The sequence below is a fragment of the Fusarium proliferatum genome, assembly GCF_900067095.1.
Source record: "Fusarium proliferatum ET1 genome assembly, contig: FPRO_scaffold013, whole genome shotgun sequence".
NCBI lineage: Eukaryota > Fungi > Ascomycota > Sordariomycetes > Hypocreales > Nectriaceae > Fusarium > Fusarium proliferatum.
In genome coordinates, this window is record NW_022194802.1 from 1,295,296 (window position 1) to 1,315,993 (window position 20,698).

The 20,698-nt window shown below is 50.2% G+C and overlaps 7 protein-coding genes across 7 annotated transcripts; 3 read left to right on the forward strand and 4 right to left on the reverse strand.

Annotated features, from left to right (window-relative positions):
- Positions 1 to 486: 486 nt before the first annotated feature.
- Positions 487 to 2,013, reverse strand: FPRO_13062 (uncharacterized protein; the record flags this gene model as incomplete). Its single annotated transcript, XM_031223646.1, has 1 exon — positions 487 to 2,013. The coding sequence occupies one exon, from the start codon at positions 2,011 to 2,013 to the stop codon at positions 487 to 489; it is 1,527 nt and encodes a 508-aa protein (XP_031088985.1).
- A 1,496-nt stretch (positions 2,014 to 3,509) lies between these two features.
- FPRO_13063 (uncharacterized protein) lies at positions 3,510 to 6,551 on the forward strand (the record flags this gene model as incomplete). The annotated part of the gene is made up of 1 exon (XM_031223648.1): positions 3,510 to 6,551. The coding sequence occupies one exon, from the start codon at positions 3,510 to 3,512 to the stop codon at positions 6,549 to 6,551; it is 3,042 nt and encodes a 1,013-aa protein (XP_031088986.1).
- Positions 6,552 to 7,256: 705 nt separating this feature from the next.
- FPRO_13064 (uncharacterized protein) lies at positions 7,257 to 9,251 on the reverse strand (the record flags this gene model as incomplete). Its single annotated transcript, XM_031223649.1, has 2 exons — positions 7,257 to 9,049; positions 9,113 to 9,251. 2 exons carry the CDS (start codon positions 9,249 to 9,251, stop codon positions 7,257 to 7,259), a joined length of 1,932 nt encoding a protein of 643 aa, XP_031088987.1.
- Positions 9,252 to 11,199: 1,948 nt separating this feature from the next.
- Positions 11,200 to 14,408, forward strand: FPRO_13065 (putative oxoglutarate dehydrogenase precursor; the record flags this gene model as incomplete). The annotated part of the gene is made up of 2 exons (XM_031223650.1): positions 11,200 to 13,810; positions 13,864 to 14,408. 2 exons carry the CDS (start codon positions 11,200 to 11,202, stop codon positions 14,406 to 14,408), a joined length of 3,156 nt encoding a protein of 1,051 aa, XP_031088988.1.
- A 392-nt stretch (positions 14,409 to 14,800) lies between these two features.
- Positions 14,801 to 16,126, reverse strand: FPRO_13066 (uncharacterized protein; the record flags this gene model as incomplete). Its single annotated transcript, XM_031223651.1, has 1 exon — positions 14,801 to 16,126. One exon carries the CDS (start codon positions 16,124 to 16,126, stop codon positions 14,801 to 14,803), a length of 1,326 nt encoding a protein of 441 aa, XP_031088989.1.
- Positions 16,127 to 16,607: 481 nt separating this feature from the next.
- FPRO_13067 (related to tetracycline resistance proteins) lies at positions 16,608 to 18,171 on the reverse strand (the record flags this gene model as incomplete). The annotated part of the gene is made up of 3 exons (XM_031223652.1): positions 16,608 to 17,777; positions 17,827 to 17,841; positions 17,932 to 18,171. The coding sequence occupies 3 exons, from the start codon at positions 18,169 to 18,171 to the stop codon at positions 16,608 to 16,610; spliced, it is 1,425 nt and encodes a 474-aa protein (XP_031088990.1).
- Positions 18,172 to 19,382: 1,211 nt separating this feature from the next.
- On the forward strand, positions 19,383 to 20,240 carry FPRO_13068 (uncharacterized protein; the record flags this gene model as incomplete). The annotated part of the gene is made up of 1 exon (XM_031223653.1): positions 19,383 to 20,240. One exon carries the CDS (start codon positions 19,383 to 19,385, stop codon positions 20,238 to 20,240), a length of 858 nt encoding a protein of 285 aa, XP_031088991.1.
- Between the last annotated feature and the right edge of the window lie 458 nt (positions 20,241 to 20,698).

A 20,698-nucleotide genomic window follows, 5' to 3' on the forward strand; every position in this document is an offset into this window, starting at 1 on the left:
CTTCACCAGCTAAAGAACAAGGATCAACAGTAAACAGCAAGTGTGCTCAGCTGATTCCGGCAAGGTTCGGGAGTTGAAATCTGCAACGGGCTCTGAAGACGTGGACATGTCAGAATATGGCAAGACTCCCTGCATCACAAGGCTGATGAGCACTTCTGGAGTTGCTACTCCTGCGTTATTAACCATCACCTATAGGCTATTGCTGGCGACTGCAAGTATGCTTCCTACTCTATCTATACGGAATGGAGATGTTCATATATGCCCGCCTCAGATCCCAATGCAGACACTCTCGTTTATCAATACATTCCCTCAGGAGGCTACACTCATAACATGGCATTGCGTAACTTGAGAATGTATTGCAAATAACTCTATTTTTGCTGAAAAGGAGACTAAGTCTCACGGGTATCCAATAAACCGTTCCCAATCATTCTCTTGCTTTCTGACTCCCTGTATTATTAATTCTGTCAAATGGTCCACCATGTTTGGTCACGGATCGAATGTGAAGGTAGAGTTCATGTCAGTCCTCCATTTCTCGATAGCCTCTCCCTTTGTTACAACTTGGCCTCTTGAATCCATGAGTACGAGCTTCTTCTCAGCAGGTATCCACTCCACACGTCTTCCCTTCTCGTCAACAAGGGTGACAGATGCTGTAGGGTCTAATCGTAGGCTGTTGGGCTTTTGCGGTGACCAATTTGGGTCTTCAAACAAGACTCTTCCAAGCTCGAGCTCGCCTTCAACGAGGCGTGCCATGTGCGGAACGAGAAGATATTGTTGCCACTCCGGGCCTATGTGCTCGCAAAGATCTCGCAGTGAACGATTTCCAACGTTCTTTATCCACCAGACATCTGACGGGAACTTAAGAAAAGCCGCATAGTAGGCGAGAATGACGAGAGCCCGGGGACGCAATTCGCGTGCGAGCTGGACGAAATTCCGGGGCACAAAGGTAAACCAGGTGATGATCCGCAGCATCATGGTGGGCCCGAAACCATCGTGTAAGTTCTGATATAAAGAGCCGAGGAATTGAAGTGTCTCATAGTAGGTTTCCACGTTGAGATAGTCTGGATCGCTGGGCTCAATGGAGTTGAGCATGGAGACAAGGCAAGCAGGAATGTGGTTTGTGGCCTGCTCAACATCGACAGAAGGTCTGTTAAACAAACAATAGAGGCCTGAGTCAATGAGTTTCTCGACGCCCATGAGGTCAATGACGAGGCCGATTCCCCTCCAGACAATCATCCAATCGATTAAGTAAAGCTTTTTACCGTCCTCATCGCGGAAGTTTTGAGATGATAGAGCAGTGAGCAATAGAGAATTGGCTAACAACGCCGGAAACGTCTCCGGCTGGGCTTTTTCCACAGCCAGGCGATATCCCTCAAAGGAACGAGCGCGATAGGTGAGAGCACGTGCAGGGTCATGGCTCAACTCAAGACTCTGCATGTGAAGACTTGCTAGACCAAACAACGAATCCATGAGAAATGGGTTCTCAAAGGCAACCTGAACCATTCTGTTTCTTAGAACCTCGTTGATCGGGTTCGAGGGTCCCTGGTCCACAGAGAAAGAGGTACACGTTGAGCTTGTATAGAACCAAAGTAATTTCATATCTGTCACGTCCATTTGACCATGGCGGAACACAGGCGAGACGGTCAACGGCCCAACTTCTTCCATAGGCTCATCGCCAGAAGAGCTAGAGACGATGTCTGGCGAAGGAGCATTCTGAGGAGCGGGTAGGGGTTCTGGCGGTCGTTGAGGAGAATTGGTGATGCTGCTATTTGAAGAGGGAACAGTTGAGGCTGAGGGCGTAGGATACACGCAATCAGCCTTGCGCAATCTGCATGATCGGCAGACAGGACGAGCCTCGTCGCATTTAACCTTGCGAGCTTTACAATTGCGACATCCAGTTCGCGACTTCTTGTGAGGTCGTTTAGAATGGTAGGGCTTATTGTTATCGTAATTAGGCGGCGATCCCTCTGGGCTTTCCGATTGGTGTTGCTCTAGTGAGGTCTGAGAGTTGTCCATGGCTGTTTGAGACTATAACATGGTTATCACAGACGGATAGAACGGATTTATGTGTGAGATGACAAGAGTGAGTTGAGTTTCATGCTAACGTTAGGTCGAATGAGATGAGTTGCTTGATGACAAGGTCTCACCCACCAACAGACAGTGGAAACCCCGCGTACGTGCGTCTCAGGTCTCAGGACCAAACAAGGCTTAGCAGCACCCCAAGTTAGTTCCATCGCAACTGTGACTGGATGACGACTCTAGTCTATGATGACGATAAGATCTGTAGAGTAGGACTCGGGTAGACGGGCTAGACAGGCCCCTGGAATCCAATATCGTCCAAGGTATTCCAAGGCTGTTGAGCCTTAGTCAAATAAGCCCAACATCAAGCCTCCTCACTTGCATAGCATTCAGAAATGCATCAGACAATATCCCCATATTGCATAGTTCGACACGAGGCATAATCTACTTGGAAACGAAACATTTCAAAACCAGTGTCGAGTTGGCGACGCCCGCTACCAAATTCGGCAATCTTCAGAGCCCGTCTTACTGCTCATCAGCCAGCAGCCTAGACATCAGTCCATAGGAAGAGAGAGCATACTGTAGCAATGGGTATCCTGGCTTTACGTAGTTTGACTCTTCTCCAAGGTGCAAAAAAGCCCAGTGGAATTGTTGTATCATTATGTTATTATCATTCCCATAAAGAGCTGATTTCTTATATCGTGTCTTGCGGTCAAGTCTTCGAGTGTACACTACATCAAAGTCTCGACAATATTGCATCTTTAACGATTATGCCCAAAGGACATTTGATCGTCGGTTTCTGCGAGGTAACTTTATGCAGCCGACGGTTTCTCTTGGCCAGATAACTGGTGAAGTTGGACCATCGTTCTGAAATTCTCGTAAGCCCAGTGGTAAATAGACCAGTAGGTTAGTACTTAGTTAGAGATAACGATAGAATCTGAAGTCATCGACCAAACAAAGTCTCAGTGATCTCCTTGAAATTATGTACTCGATCAGTGCCAGGAGATATGATACCTACTACAGGTAATTATATACATTATCAGCAAAACCATATTTACAGTTGTGTTTTAGCACCTACCAGTACATGTATTCGTTGATCCCCAGAATGTGTTAGATAGTACCTACCCTACGTCAATAGTAAATCTTGCAAGTTTTTTCTTCAATAGACCTCCAAGGACATACATAGGGAAAGCAAAGAGACAGGAATGGCCTCTATACACCCTAGGTCACAGAACCTTTTATTTCTTCACTTTTCTATTGTAGAACAGACAGTTGTCAACGTTGGCCCTGATCAGAACAGACCCTAATTTGATCGGGATTCGGCCGACTGAAAAAATCCGGCCCCGATTTTGACGAAACTTTTGGGGGAAATTGTTAAGGAAGATGTGACAGGGCTCATAGCTCAGACATAGCCTTGCAACTTGAGCTTCAAAGGCCTCGCCATAGTCTCCAACTCTCTCCTCTCGGTCCCAACCGACGAGAAACTCGCCCGGATGCAATCGACAGGGCTCCGTGCCCTGATCAATCCTGCTATTATCGCCGCAAGATCACAAGCCCAATACCGAATACGCTATCGATCATTTCAGACGTCGTCAACCTGGAGGGATACAGGCGCAGGCGCAGGTGCAAACAATGGTGATAAGCCACCAGGGCAACCGGCAGCTGTAGAGGAAGAAGATGTGCAGCCTCAGAACGGAACCGAGACCGCACCGGGTCGTTCACGAGTTCGAACTTCGACTTCTGTGAAAAACAGAATAGCTCGCAAACATGCCGCTCCTGCGCTACCCCCCGTCAAACTACCACAAACGTTCCTCGACGACAATGTCACTCTGCACCATGCCCGGAGAAGACCGCGGCTCCCAATCGCCCTCGCTGAAGATGCCAAACAACCAAAGACGTCCTCTGTCTTTGTCGATCCTCAGGTCGCTGATAAGAAGACTCGAACAACGGAATCCAACAGAGCCCTTGAAGACTACTTCGATGCGACATTCACTGCCATGTTCGAGAAAGTTGCTGATCGTGTAAATGCTGTTGTTGCTCTCGATGCCAGTTGTCACACAGAGGAGCTCGTTCATGAGTTGACGAGCCTCACACGCGCCTACGACATGCTGCTCGATTCAGCATGGCATCTGGCTGATTCGCTATACCCTGCCCGACACGCAGAATATATATACACTTCAAAGCCATTCTGGTGGTGGCACTACTATAAGGATTTCGACCGACATGCTCAAGAGTTTCGCGACCAGTTTCTTTCAGTTCAGACAGGCCTCGATAGCATTCTCGACTATGACTGGAGGCTTGACCACTCCCTAGCCCAAGCCATCGCCGACCTACCTATTCTCACCTTCTCCTCTATTCGATCTGCTCTGCGCCGAGAATTAACGACACCGCCTCCTCCTGACTCTGAGTCCAAGAACCTCAAGCGTCAGATTACGTTATTGTCCATGTCTGGCTATAGTGGACAAGCCATATCAGAGGCTGTCGCAGAACACATCGCCTACTTCAACGATGCCGATCTGGTCAAATTGAATGCCCAGGATTTATCCGTCATAGTAGGAGACTATTTAGACCAGGACTGGGCTTATTCGCGAGGCTCACTCTCGAACATGGGATTCCGTGCTGCAGAGATGAATGGAAAGCTTTACAAGGATCCTGATGTGGTGACACGGCACGAGGAGGAGGACAACGACCCTGATACGGGCGTGATTAACATTCGCGCAGCCTCAGGCTCGCTTGAAGACGAGCTTTCCAAAATCAAGCAGGGTGGCTATGACCCCTTTGGCAAATGGGAGAACCTCAAGATCGACAAGGTCCTGGATCAAATTATACAAGCAGCCGAGATCAAGCAAGGCTCCCCGCGTGAGAAGCCTCTTATCATCCATATCCACGACTTCATTGAACTCAGTATGACGCTTGAGGGTTCAATGCTCATTACAAGATTAAGAAATATCGTGGATTCAGCCTGGCAACAAGGTTCCAAGGTTGCGATTCTGGGAACGTCCTCGAGTGAGCAGCCTTCAGAGGAGTATCAAAGCACGCTTCGAGACCTCTCAATCGGAGACTTTGTTATTTCTCGACATATCGATCCTTCTCGCACTCTGAGACAACCCAAACCGTCTGGCGGCTTACAAACTTACAATGGCCATTTTGCTCTTCAGGACACAGACATTTTCGTGGAGAATGTTCAAAACATCAACCGCATGCTAAAATCATTAGGTAGCCAATGTACCCTTGAACTCTCAGACGCTCACATGAAGATCTTTATGCACGCTACGGACACACGAGCCCAGATGCTCAAGAAATCAATTCTTCCTCTACCAGAGGTGTACAACATTGCATGCGCCGCAAAACGTCACGAGGAAGAGGCCGCAGGTGCTGCACCAGGAGGAGTGTATGAGCGCCTTCTCATGGGTCCTTTAAGGCAAAGGCCTGGGCAGCGATACCTCGATGAGCCTGAGCAAGACGGTAAGACCGAAGGCAAGGATTCGCAGAAGAAGGATGAAGATTCGCAACCTGGCGGCCGGATAGCCATGAAGCTGAACGAGTACGAGAAACGGATATCATCAGGCCACATCAACCGCCAGAACTTGAGAACAACTTTCGACGATGTTCACGTTCCCAAGGAAACCATATCTGCTCTCAAGCTTCTCACAACCCTGGCGCTGGTACGACCTGATGCCTTCTCTTATGGCGTACTCGCCCAAGATAAGATTCCTGGATGTCTTCTGTACGGACCTCCAGGCACAGGCAAGACGTTGCTCGCAAAGGCAGTTGCCAAGGAGAGCGGCGCAAACATGCTCGAAATCAGTGGTGCAACTATAAATGACAAATGGGTTGGGGAGAGCGAGAAACTTATCCGTGCAGTCTTTACGCTGGCCAAGAAGATATCGCCGTGTGTTGTCTTCATTGACGAGGCCGATTCTTTACTAGCAAACCGCAGCATGCTCGGCGCTCGCGCGTCGCACCGCTCTCACATCAACCAGTTTCTAAAAGAGTGGGATGGCCTTGAGGAGACGGAAGCCTTCATCATGGTTGCCACCAACCGTCCGTTCGATCTCGATGACGCTGTTCTCCGCCGCCTGCCGCGTCGTCTGCTTGTCGACCTGCCTCTACACGCAGACCGTACTGCCATTCTGAGGATCCTCCTCAAGGGCGAATCCCTCGACCCTGCCGTCTCACTGGAAAGTTTAGCCAAGCGAACTCCATACTACTCGGGTTCTGACCTCAAAAATGCCTGCGTCGCTGCCGCCATGGCTGCCGTAGAGGAGGAGAATGAAGCTGCCGCACGCCACAGTGGTCCCGAGCCGTATGAATACCCTCAGAAACGTATTTTGCGCCAGGACCACTTCGATAAGGCCCTTCGCCAAATACCGGCTAGCATCAGCGAGGATATGCAGTCTCTCAAGCAGATCCGCAAGTTTGATGAAGAATACGGGGCTAAGAAGAAGGGTGCAAAGAAGACGATGGGTTTTGGCGTCGGTGTAGAGAAGAAGCTTGCCGATGCTGAGGATGTAAGAATCCGTCGTGGCCCATGAAAATGTTGATGTTAGGCTTGGATTTGGGTTCACATTTTTATGCATCATGGCGTCAGGCAGGAAGGAATCTTTCTTTGTATAAAACACACATATATAGACTTGGCCAACGAAGAGGCCCTTATGATGGATTGAACTGAATGGCGAGTTTGGTTGACATTGGGAAAAAGAACTAATACACTATAGAATGATATGACCAGACACTGAGCCGCGATCCAGAGGCCCAGGAATGACTGTCGTAATGGGGCACTTAGACTCTATTGGAGATTATTCAGCCTGCAACCCCTCAAATGACTGCAAAACGAGTCTCATTTGACCTATCTAGCCTTCAACACTGATAGTACAACTCGGGCTGCCGTGATGAAAATGAGCAACATTACTGGCCCTGACGCTCTTTGAGGCGATCCATGGCAACGAAACATTTGAAACCCATAAAATTGGCCAAGGCACCTCCACAAAGACGCGCCTAATGTGTCGTTAGTTTGAAGCAATTACTGGCTAAACTTAGATCATGGTGGGAGTAGACATAGAAGCCAAAGTAGAAATTGGGTAGAGGATATCAACGGTGACTATAGTGACCAAAACATCACTTTACGACAATCCTCGATGAATTGGGGTAAATGCTTTGCAAATGCCTTTTATATTTCACCGATCCGCCATGCTTTCTCCCCTAAGCTCACTATGTTTACTGAAACGGGTTTAGAAGGATCATGCTTCAGTCGATATCTGTATTCCTTCTGCTGCGAGAGCCCTCGAGTAGTCGGCTTGAGCCTTCTCCAAAGCATTCATAGTTGGTTGCATCAAAGCAATCACGGCAGCTTTGCCGCCTCCGACATTGTCTGATCGCCATCTAATCTTCTTGCCGGTCCGCTGGAAATGATCTCGGATCTCTTTCTTTCGGTTGCGAATGATTTCCTCGCGTTCCTTGTCGGCTTCCTCTGCAACGGCGTTGATACGTGCCAGTGAGCGGCCGAGAGACTCGGCTAGGTACTGTAACTCACCAGCGCGGTCCGGGTCTCCTGAGAGGAATGCGTTCCAGAATTGATGCAGAAACTCGATGGTCGTTGCGTGGGTAAGACTGCACTTGCGGGAAACCTCAACAGGGAGTCCCATGGGCTCAGCTGCATCCGTCTCGTGGCCGTATTTTTGAGCGCGTTGCTGGCGTACGCCCTTCATGATGTCCTTATCAGCAGCTAAGAGAGCGAATCGTGATCCAACATGTGGCCGTTTGGGAATGTCTTCGTCACTTTCGCTCTCTTCATCAAATCCCATTGCTGCCTGTATATTTATTCCGCCAGCACCATCGCTCTCAAGAGTCTCAAGGTCTCCCACTATCTCGAACATAACTTCGCTAGGAACTTGTCTTTCGAAAACCGCAGCTTGTTTCGAGGGGGCAGAGTCATGTTTTGAAAAGAACTTGTTCTGTTCTTTCACGTTGAGCATAATACGATGCTCCTTCGCGTCGCCCTTCAGATCACGCAAAGCCAGCTGGACATAAGTGTTGTAACCGCCGTCGGGATCATCAGTGTTGACATCAGAAGGTGCAACGTTGGCCATGATCTTCTCACTGAGACTATTGAGGGTCTTCACAATTGGTATATTGGCCCTAGGACGCATCTCGACATCCTTCGCGTTTCCACTTTTGAAGCCTCCTTGATTCTCTTCGTTGGCCTCGATGTCGATAAAATGCGGTACTTGGTTTGCCATGATTTTGCTCTGAAAGGCAACTGTATTCTCAGCAGGGTCATATTTGTCGAACAAAGGGTCATTGGGGTCGTTCTCAGCGACTCGCTCGCCGCGTAGCTTTTTGGAAAGTCTGCTGAGGAAGAAACGGGACCAGAAGTCCGCTTCAGATATTTTGGGGACATTCTCGTTGTATACACGTTTGATCAGAGGATGTTGTGCGAATATCATCTGCACCTGCTCTACGCTGATATTTAACTTTAGTTCGCCATCAACAGTCTTGGGTTTGACAGTTGAGAGAACATTATAGGCTCCTTTCTTCTGGTTTATTTCAATGGCATGGGCTCGGAGAAGATTTGTCCGGGTTGACCAGAACTGTGAATTAAAGGCGGCTCCTGACAAGGAGTCGGGCTTGGTCTGCATTGCTTCAACGTATGTTTGATGCAGACTTGTGTCTTTTCTCATCAGCGACTGTTGCAATTCGATGTCGTTCTTGAGCTGTGAATCATCGAACCAGCGCGAGGATGAAGCATTCTGTGAGTTAACAGCGCTGGCGAAGGCCATGGATGCGGAACCACTACCAGTGCCTGGGTTTGGCGTTGAAGAGCCACCGCTTGCGCCGGATGGTTTTTGGACAGAAGCATCGTTGCCGCGCGTAGAAGCTAACAGGCTGGATAACAGATCTTTGACAGCCTTTGCCTCATCCTTGGCCTCGGCGGTGTTGAAGTGAAAGAGATATGTAGCAGGCTCTGCGTCTCCAACCTTTTCAAAGATTTTGAGCATAACCTTTGGTGAAGAATCTGGGGTCTGCTGGAGGTCTGGCGCGAATTCATGTCAATAATGGAATCGAACCACGGGACGAAAACCGCTTCTCAGCTTACTGGTGATGTTATTGATGTTTAGTGAGACTGTGGCAGGGCCTCCTGAATTAGGAGTCCAAGTGACCAGCTGATGGTCACTTGTGAGAGTCAGAATGCCCTCCTTCTTTTTGAAAAGGGTACGTCCTACTGGGATCGCCATATCGACGATGGGCTATTTTGTTAATGCGACAGTGCGATAGGTACGGATATCTATCTCACGGTTGAGGAGACGCTTCCAGCCGCTATATCAGATTGGATTGGATGCCTGCTCTTCAGTGCTTTGTTCACTCAAGACCCACTTACGGCCACTGATTTCATGATTACCTAAGGCAGCAAGCATCCAATATCATCTAACACACAGAGTAGTAGTCTAACTCAGGACATAAGTTAGTAGAGTTGAACCGCAGGAGGTTCATTTGGAATACCTATGATGATTGCTTTCTTCAAACTTCATATGCGACTGCACCATCACATCGAAGTCATCATCAAGCCAATCAATTAACCAGGTGACGGCGTAAAAAGTATGTGGAGTTGCTTGCTGTTTTCTCAGTTTTAGCACATCTTATGCCGACTCCAACCTGTTACCGGACCATACCCACTAAGGTATCAACTTGGTGACCATCTATCTGGTGGTTATCAATGATTAAGTACTAGGTAATCTATAGGCAATAAGCCTCTAGCCATGAATCCTCCAATGTTAAATTATAATGAGTTAGTAGTGAAAACTTGGGCTGTACCAAAACAAACACGGAGCATGAAGAAACGGCCAGGGGCGTCAGAACATGTATGTATGTACAGTAGAATTGACGCTGTATCTGATCCGCATACGTCAGAGCTTTGGTTGGACGCGCATGGGACACTCAGCTTCTCCAACTTAGTAGGTAGCTACATGAGTAGGTAGTTAAATGTTTGAATGTGGCTGGTGAATCATCATTCAAACTGCCTATTTTTTCGTGACTCAAGCCTTGACGCATTCAAAACGCTCTCCAAAACCTGAAATGCATGAGATGATGAATGCATGAACATGCCTACAATGCAGTACAGCACAGTAAATACTGTCCCAACCCAAACTCGACCGTTGTGGTGTCGGCTATTGACCCTGTTTGAACCACGTAACTAAAACTTCAGTTCCTTCCTGTGCGCCCCGATTCACTCCATGTTTTGACCAGCTTGTTATCCTGACACAATTTTCCCCCTAGGCTAGACTGTGTGAGGCAGATCTCCCTATTTCCACAAATGCACCACCAGGTTTTATTCTAGCCCCCCTGGACTATAAGCACAAAGCCATCAACATGAATTGGTCGGCATTGAAAATCAAATGCCCCAAAATCGTGGGGAAGTATTACAAGCGATGGCCCGGCTCAACGGGTGTCATGGAGGTGAACGCTGAACGGTACAGCGTTTCCGGAAATCATTCTCTCCTTGCTCAAGCATCACGGTGATCCTCGGTAAAGAAGTTCAAGTCTCCGAAAAGTGACCCCAAAGCCCCAAAAATATTAAAGGTGCCCCAATGACAGCTGCCGCAAAAGTCCACGATGACCTCCAAAACAGTGTGTCATGTGGGTTTCCGGACAATCAAGGCCGGTCACCTTTCACCTTGGATTTTACCTAATTCTCCCCATGAAAACCTCCAACACTGCCTGACCTGCACCGTGTGTCGCACGGAGTTTTCTCGGTGACCGAACCGCTACGGGAGCCCCTAGCCAATGAGAACCCCAATCACTGGCGGCCAGAACCGGGTTTGCCGGGGGCGTCATAGCATTTTTACCAACAGAAGGACATCAAAGGCCAGGCCAGACCAGGTACGTACGGTACCTAGCGACTTGAGCTCCAGCGCTGCTCATACCTAAAACAATTTCTTCCCGTCGTCTACTTGTTCTTCCCGTGTCCCTCCCAACTACTTACTTACCTATCCACCTTATCCATCCATCAATTCGGTCCATTTCTCTCTCCTCAGTCTTCACGGGGAACCCTTTGTTGACTTACTCCGCCGCTCCTTCGTGTCGTGATCAAGTTCGTCGAGGGATGCTTCTCATTCATATCCTCTAGTTCCTTTTTACCTCCCTATACTTGTTCTGTTCCTCCACATACACAATCACAAACGCATCATGTTGAGGAATTCGCTCTGCAGAGCTAGCTCGCAGCTCCTTCGCGGTGCTCGATGCTCTGCTGCCTCGTCTACCACCTCTATCTCGACCCTCTCGGCCCGTACATCATCATGGAAGCTCGCCGCCTCCCGTCGCCCTCTGGCCGTTGCTGCTCGTCGCAACTATGCAGCCAGCGCAACTTCGGCGCCTCCCGATCCTAACGATAACTTCCTCTCCGGAAGCACCGCTAGCTACATCGATGAGATGTACATGCAGTGGAGGCAAGATCCTGAGAGTGTCCACGTCTCTTGGCAGATCTACTTCAAGAATATGGAGAGCGGCGAGATGCCCATCTCTCAAGCTTTCCAGCCTCCTCCTAACCTGGTCCCAAACATGACTGGTGGCGTCCCTCGCCTTGCTGGTAACCTGGCCATGGAGGATGGTTCCGATGTCACCAACCATCTCAAAGTTCAGCTTCTTGTCAGGGCTTACCAGTCTCGCGGTCATCATACTGCCAAGATTGATCCTCTCGGTATCCGAGGTACCAACGACGCCAAGGGCTTCTCCAACATCAAGCCCAAGGAATTGACTCTCGAGCACTATGGTTTCACCGAGAAGGACATGGACACAGAGTACACCCTCGGCCCTGGTATCCTACCTCGCTTCAAGCGTGATGGCCGTGAGAAGATGACTCTCCGTGAGATTATCGATGCTTGCGAGAGAATCTACTGCGGTTCGTTTGGTGTTGAGTTTATTCATATCCCTGACCGTGACAAGTGCGATTGGCTCCGTGAACGTCTTGAGGTCCCTACCCCTTTCAAGTACTCTGTCGATGAGAAGCGCCGTGTTCTTGACCGACTTATCTGGAGTTCCAGCTTCGAGTCTTTCCTGGCCACTAAGTACCCCAACGACAAGCGATTCGGTCTCGAGGGTTGTGAGACCCTTGTCCCTGGTATGAAGGCTCTCATTGACCGCAGTGTCGACTATGGTGTCAAGGACATCGTCATCGGTATGCCTCACCGTGGTCGTCTGAATGTTCTCTCCAATGTCGTCCGAAAGCCCAATGAGTCTATTTTCAGCGAGTTCGCTGGCACAAATGGTGCCGAGGATGAGGGATCTGGTGACGTCAAGTACCATCTCGGTATGAACTTTGAGCGTCCCACTCCCTCCGGCAAGCGTGTTCAGCTTTCTCTGGTCGCCAACCCTTCACATCTCGAGGCTGAGGATCCCGTCGTCTTGGGCAAGACCCGCGCTATCCAGCACTACAACAACGATGAGAAGACTCACCGCACCGCCATGAGTGTTCTCCTTCACGGTGATGCCGCCTTTGCTGCCCAGGGTATCGTCTACGAGTGTCTCGGCTTCCACTCTCTCCCCGCCTTTTCTACCGGTGGTACCATTCACCTCGTCGTCAATAACCAGATTGGTTTCACCACCGATCCTCGATTCGCCCGATCTACCGCCTACTGTACCGATATTGCCAAAGCTATCGACGCACCCGTTTTCCACGTTAACGCTGATGATGTCGAGGCTGTCAACTTTGTCTGTCAGCTTGCTGCCGATTGGCGCGCCGAGTTCCAGCACGATGTTGTCATTGACCTTAACTGCTACCGAAAGTACGGACACAACGAGACCGACCAGCCTTCCTTCACCCAACCGCTCATGTACAAGCGCATCACTGAGAAGGAGCCTCAAATCGACATCTACGTCAACAAGCTCATCGAGGAGGGCTCTTTCTCCAAGGCGGATGTCGACGAGCACAAGCAATGGGTCTGGGGCATGCTCGAGGAGAGCTTCACCAAGTCCAAGGACTACACTCCTACCTCCAAGGAGTGGACCACCTCTGCTTGGAACGGCTTTAAGTCTCCCAAGGAGCTGGCCACCGAAGTTTTGGCTACTAACGAGACAAGCGTCAAGAGCACTACACTCGAGCATATCGGTACCGTCATTGGAAGCACTCCCGAGGGTTTCCACGTTCACCGCAACTTGAAGCGCATTCTTGCCAACCGAACCAAGTCTGTTGTTGAGGGCAAGAACATCGACTTCCCTACTGCCGAGGCTCTGGCCTTTGGTTCTCTCGTTACTGAGGGTTACCACGTCCGTGTCTCCGGTCAGGATGTGGAGCGTGGCACCTTCTCTCAGCGACACGCTGTCTTCCACGACCAGGAGACCGAGGATACCTACACTCCCCTTCAGCACCTGAGTCAAGACCAGGGCAAGTTCGTCATCTCTAACTCTTCCCTCAGTGAGTTTGGTGCCTTGGGCTTTGAGTATGGTTACTCGCTGTCCTCGCCCCACGCCCTTGTCATGTGGGAGGCCCAGTTCGGTGACTTTGCCAACAACGCTCAATGTATCATCGACCAGTTTATCGCTTCTGGTGAGGTCAAGTGGATGCAGCGAACCGGCCTTGTCATGTCCCTACCCCACGGTTACGATGGCCAGGGTCCCGAGCACTCTTCTGGACGTCTGGAGCGATACCTTCAGCTCAGCAATGAGGATCCCCGTGATTTCCCCACTGGTGAGAAGCTTGTCCGTCAACACCAGGACTGCAACATGCAGATCGCCTACATGACGTCTCCAGCCAACTTGTTCCATATTCTCCGCCGCCAGATGCACCGCCAGTACCGCAAGCGTAAGTAAAAGGAATATTTCTTCTGTTTTCTACAGGTGCTAACTTGTCTGCAGCCCTCGTCATCTTCTTCTCCAAGTCTCTTCTCCGTCACCCTCTGGCTCGTAGTAACATTGAGGAGTTCACTGGCGAGAACGCTGGCTTTCAGTGGATTATCCCTGATCCTGAGCATGAGACTGGTGCCATCAAGGCTCCTGAGGAGATTGAGCGCGTTATTCTCTGCAGCGGTCAGGTCTGGGCTGCCCTTCACAAGCACCGGTCCGAGAACAACTTGGACAATGTCGCCATCACTCGCATTGAGCAGCTTAACCCCTTCCCTTGGCAACAACTCAAGGAGAACCTTGACCAATACCCCAACGCCAAGACCATCGTCTGGTGTCAGGAGGAACCTCTTAACGCCGGTGCCTGGAGCTTCACTCAGCCCCGTATTGAGACTCTGCTCAACAACACTGAGCACCACACCCGCAAGCACGTCATGTACGCTGGCCGAAACCCCAGTGCTTCCGTCGCCACCGGCCTCAAGCAAGTTCACATGAAGGAGGAGCGCGAACTCCTCGAGATGGCTTTCACTGTTAAGCAGGACAAGCTCAAGGGCGAGTAAGCGAACGAAAACTGAAGGAAGAGGTTTAATGGGGGATTGCAATATGGATAGTATGGTATGGCAATTGTATGGCCACTAATCGTTTGGGAGGCAAGAATTTATAAAAGCCACTGGATCTGGGGAGCAGTCGAGCTTCTCATGTTAACCACTTGTATCATACCTCCTAGACGAAGGACATTCTTGCCCTACATTGGCATGGGCTTGGGAACGACATAGCATGATTTCTTTTTACTGTTTAAGTGTACAGAGCACCTGACGGGTCGTTTCATTTTCTTCATCTGGCATTGCGTAGACGATACATCTATCTAACCTACTGATATTCACATGTGGTTCAAAGCGGAAGTGAGGGAGTTTATTTTCGGTTGTATGTGTTATTTCAACAAGATGCAATGCTACCTTGGCGCATCAATCTCAACCTGCCACGGCCGTACGATCCCGTCATCGCCCGTTGTAACTAGCATCTCCTCTTCCCCGCGCCGCTCCGAGCCGGCATCGTATCTCCGGCACCAAGTAATATGATTAACCTCGAAGGGTCCATGAGCTCCGGGTCGCGAAGATAGGAGTCTCCAATTCGTCTGCTGTTGCTTGCTCTCCTCAGTGTTACCCATGGTTTGGTCTTGGGTGTCGGGTGTCGTGACATGTTGCTCCGAGTCCTCGGCGTAAAGCGCAACGATCCCATCGCTGCCAGTACTCCCAACGAGCCCTGTCTGTGCACTCCATGTCACAGAATAGATATCGCGGGTGTGCACCTTGGGTAAGACAGATGTGCATGTCCACTCCTCTCGTAGAGATCTCCGCATAGTATTGGGGATTCCACCAAGAGCACCGGCACCACCTCCCGTACTATTCTCCTCCGCCTCATCGTCTTGCTCCAATGTCCACACCCTGATAGTGTTATCGGCAGAAAATGTCAAGAGTCGCGGGAAGCGATCTCCCTCCCGGGGTCGTGGCTCCCATTGAAGCCCCCAGACAGTGCCCTCGTGACCCTCAAGAACAGCAACACAAACCCATTCTGCATCGCCATCTTCTCGCCAGATGCGCACTGTATTGTCATAACTTGCACTGGCTAGCACGTCGGCCGAGTAGCTGCGTCGAGCGTTGCGGCCAGGGACGTCGGGACACCAAGCAACAGCCTTGACATCGCCCTCGTGTTCGTTAAGCACAGCGATAGTCTCCCACTCGTCATCTTCCTCAGATCCGCCGATATCCTCCCATATCCAGACTGACTTGTCGCGCGAGCAGGTAGCGAGATAAGAACCCGAGGGGCTGAAAGCGCAAGACTTGATCTCCGAGTCGTGACCCTCGAGCACAAGCGTAAACTCCCACTCTTTGCTGGTAGAATCGCCATCATCGTCGCTATCATCATTGTTTCTCCTCCGCACGCTCTGTGCCGTGACCTCAACCTCCAATCCTCCATCGTTCTGTTCTTGGCCCTCCCAGCGCCATATTCCAGCCGTAGAGTCAAAACTGCCAGTGACGAGACATAGGTTGCCGGGGCGCAGATGGGGCTTCCATGCGACGGAGCGGACGGAGCGGGTGTGGCCTCCGGTAAGGACGCTGTGGGCCGAAGCAGTCGAGAGAGAAAACACAGTGACGGCCTTTCCGTGAGCGGTTGCGATCAGAGGAAGAGTTGGGTGAGGAACCGAGGCCCAGGCGCGTTCGTGAAGGTCAGGTTTGAGGGGCGTGAGGGCAGTGATGGAGGCCGAAGTCGGCGCCATGATGAACGGGGCCGCGAGAGCGAGAGGGCAATTGACGACGAACTAAGGGGACTGTAATGTTTGAGAGTGTTGCCAGCTAGATTAGGCTGTTTAGGTAACAACCAAGAAAGAGTCGAGGTGGTGAAGTTCAACTGTTCATTTGAACATTTCCCCTCCTTTGATCAAAAAGTTCATAATGTGATGGGTGATGGATGGGGGTTGAGTGATAAGATAAGTACCGCCTACCTTACCTACCTATAACGTTAGTAGGTACCTGGGTACTGGCGAGAACCCCTCCATTGGACCAGTGACGTACTGAGCATGGATTTAGGTAAGGTACCTAAACAAGGTAAATACAGAGACTCACATACCTACATACAAACCAATTTACCCTACGATAAACAGGCCGCATAAAAGAAGCAAACAATTACCGCACCAATTTTTACAAAATGAGCAGATAGAACAGATAGGTATGTACATAGATCTGCTGTATTTACAGCATCTAAGCCACCTTTGACTTGACCCACAACCAAGCCTCCTTCACATCACCTCCAGGCCTCAAGTTCTGCTCCCTTGCCCTTTCGAGACCTCCCTTTCTGAACCCTCCTGGAAGGAGAAGCCATATCAGAGTGATAGCACCAAGGAGCCCGACTATTATAGGCTGTAGAACTTGAACTCCGGTCTTTTGCGCAATTGCACCGACTGCGAATGGTCCCACAGCTGCACCACCTCCTCCGACCGCAGCCGCGAACCCGATGGCACTGACGTGATAATCAGCTGGAAGTAACTTGGTGGCAGCAACCATGGCAGCAGGGAACAGAGGCCCCAGGAAGAACCCAAGAAGCATGACGAAGATGACAGAGGCGACAAAGTTGGGGACAAGCCAGTACAGTAGTTCCAACCCCATGGAGAGCACAAGATAGACCGTGATGGCCGTCTTCTCACCAGTCCTCTCTGTGACGAAGCCCAAAACAACCCGACCCAATGTCAGCCCGAGCCAGAACAGGGTCACTGTCAAGCCAGCAAGAAAAGGTTTGGCATGTCGTACTCGAAGCATGAAAGTGACAATCCAACCCCCCAAGCTGACCTCAGTCGCAACATATCCCAGGAGGAAGACGGCAACTATCCAGGTGATGGGCTTCTTGAGTGCCATGCGTGTTGTTGCACGCTCTTTAGCTTCGTCGTAGCGAACTCGCTGTCGATACACTTGGCCGGTTGCACCCCAGAACGCGGATGTTCCGACAACAAGTTCAACCACAGCAAGTCCTATCATGATATAGTAGAAGGTGTACCAGTTCAGTTTTCCCTCAGTTACCATGGCAGACGCGATCAGAGGGCCAATGGTACCGCCGAGGCCATAGGCACCGTGGAGGAAACCCAAGAGCTCGTTGGCTCTGTGCATGTTGCCAATCCAGGCATTGTAGCCACTATCTTGGATACCGTTACCGAAACCAGTAAACAGCATCACACAGGGTAGCGCTGGAAATGGAGGGTGAAGTGCCACAGGAATGTAGGCGATGAGGCGACAGAGAGGCCCAAGAACTGCAACGCCTCGTTGGCCTAGGGTGTAGTGTATCCAGTTATTGGTGAGTGCAGCGACTACATAACCAGCTACGGGTACGAGAAAGAGAGTAGAGACGGTGGTGTAGTTGATGCCATAGTATGTCTCGATCTATCCACATTAGAAACGAGTAGTAGATGATTCAGTAGAACATACGCACGTATGGCAGCAGAGCCTATAGGTAGATAGGTAGTTAGTTAGTTAGTAGACCGAGTCAGTCAATCAACGAAGCTCCAGGCTTGACAGAGGCAGTAACTTGACTTACCCCTAGAGATGCGTCATTCATGCCCATGATGAGAAATGAGAAATTAGTGGCATAGTAACGATACAAGTTTACTCGAGGGCTGTTCCAATGCTCAAGCTCATTGATCGATTCTCCGCTGTCGTTGGTTCTCGTTTCGGGCTGCTGCACGGCCTCCACAGAGCCCAACTTCTCTTCTAAGTCGTCGTCATGATTTCGTTGTTGACTTTGCTCTATCTGGCAAGATTTCGAGTTCGGGTTCATTGAAGGATCGATAATAAGCCTGAATGTTTTTCTTTATTGATTTTGTAGTATAGATACGTTTGTCGGAAGAGATATGAAGTCTCTTCGCACAAGACCGCATATACATGGCGCGACTATATAAGGTCGGGTAAATTTCTCGCTAGAATGAACAATGGAGCCGTCCGGGTACAGTACCTAGTCTACAGCACGAGAGATCCATACCTAGAGAGCATCCAATATCAAAGGTTGGCTAATAATAAGGTGCTGGAAAACCGGGCGGGATAACGGGACGGTAGCCGAAACATGCTGCGCCTAGGACCCTATTATGTTCGAGTCTAATTTGAAGTCTTAAAAACATCATTGGATCTGGTGATTGATTTCCAAGTCGACCACACAGTAACATCAGTGGAACCATTTCTGTCTATTATCTGTGGGTGATAGTCGGGCATTGTGTAGAGACACCAGAGCTCATACATCACAAGCAAGACTCTCAATTCCAGAGTGTGGGTATCTTATGTTAGATAATTGCGATGAGATCACTGTGCCCGGACTCTGTGACTTTCATGGCTAATGACAACGGTGAGGTCAACTTCGACTCGGCCTCCCCTGGAGCAGTTGGATTTTATTGGATATGGTTTGGGGTCGCCATATGGAACAGCTGAAGAGAAAAGAGAACCTCGGAGAATTCTTCATCATACCTACCTAGCAGGTACCCCCAATGCACGTGTTGAATGAGGCTGTGTAACATAAGGTACCTGCCTACTCTGTAAGGTCCTAGGTACTAGGTAAGGTAGTGATGAGATGAAATGCTACCCCACATACGGGGTCTTTTACAAACGTCATTGTATCCCCTTCGATAACACACACCACTTACGGAGTACATCTCCCCCAACGTTACCTAAACACTTCCATGGGTATTTACCTAAGTAAAGTAGGTATCTAGACCAAACTGCTGCTGCGCCTCTCACCACTTCAGCTCTTACAACTCAGCTACCTACCTACCTAGACCTAGGCTAGGTAGTCTTCCACGCAGCTACAGGGCGTGTATTTGTACTCATAAGGCTGACATCCACCCGTTGAGTTAGGGTGTCTCTTCACTTTTGTCCACCTCATCATCAGCCACATAATATAAGTTTCCAACTTCCCCTCCTCTCGCCTACCTGCCTTACACCAGAACCAACCGTCTCATCCTGCGTTGCTTTACACGTACTTGTATATTCCCCCATACCACGATGTCAAAAGACTACTACGAGTACGAAGAGTACTCTCGTCGCCGACGCGACTTTTCTCCCGACAACTATTCCGGTGGTGCCCCGGGGTCTCAGCAACAAGGCGCTCCTCCTTATGCCTCAACCTCCCGTCTTGATGATCCTTACTACGGCGGCATGCCTCCTCCTCCGCGGGAGCGCATGACCCTCGAGCCCCCCGAGTCACAGAACCGCCCACGATCTGTCCCACCAAACACCACCATGGTCCGACGCAGCCGTTCTCGTTCCCGTCCTCCCTCGGATGACGAAGACTATGATGACAGACGGAGCTCGCGAAACCGCTCACAAAGTCCCATCTCCCGCGCTCGGAACGTTGTTGATGAGAACTTCTCTCATTCCGCCGGCGGCATCGGCGCCGGCATTTTAGGTGCTGTCGTTGGTGGTCTTGTCGCTCGCGAGGCGACTGAAGCTGCAACACGCCGCAAGCACAAGACCCGAGGTTACGAAGACGAGAATGAGGACCGAACTCGTCTCGTTTCCACCATTCTAGGCGCTGTCGCTGGTGGCCTAGGAGCCAATGCTCTCGCCAATAGGGTTGAGGATTCGAGGGAGCGAGACCGACGACGCCAACTCGACTGGGAGCGTGAGCGTAGCTACGTGCGCGAGCAGGAGATGCCCCGCTACGAGCAACGGAGATCCAGTGACCGTGATAGAGAGGACGACCGCCGCGATCGTGATCGTGACCGCGACCGGTATGATCGCGGCAGGGCACTACCCCAAAACGATGATGATGATTATGACTTCGTCTACGACGATCCGCGATACGAAGATCGAGAACCTAGGCGACGTAGAAGCGAGGACAACTACCGCTATCGCCAATAGCCGGCCTTTCTTTTTACCCCTCGACAACCTATTACTGCTTCACTATGACATCTAACGACAGTATTTCTTTTGATAATGTTCTTCTTGCTTTCTTCTTCTCTTGGTTTGTTTTGAGTGATGTTTAAAAATCGCGAGCGGTATTAGAAGTGTTTTTCCATTACCATAAGCAGAAACATCAGTCTGGATGTTAACTTCTGGAGATCTCACGAGTTATGACTTGGCGCCTCTTGGATATACATTCGATACTGTTCGGCTTCTAAAGTGCTTACGGTGTCATGCATTAGTCCCGTGTACCTATGAGAGTCCTTTTTGACGAATGCTGGGGTTACTTCTTGTATCGATTTTACAATGTATTCGCACACCATGATAACGATTACCGCAGGAATCACCTGCCCTGTTTGCAACTCTCCAGCTCCACGATGACGTGCTGTCCAACCAATTCAACTCAATCGAAAGCA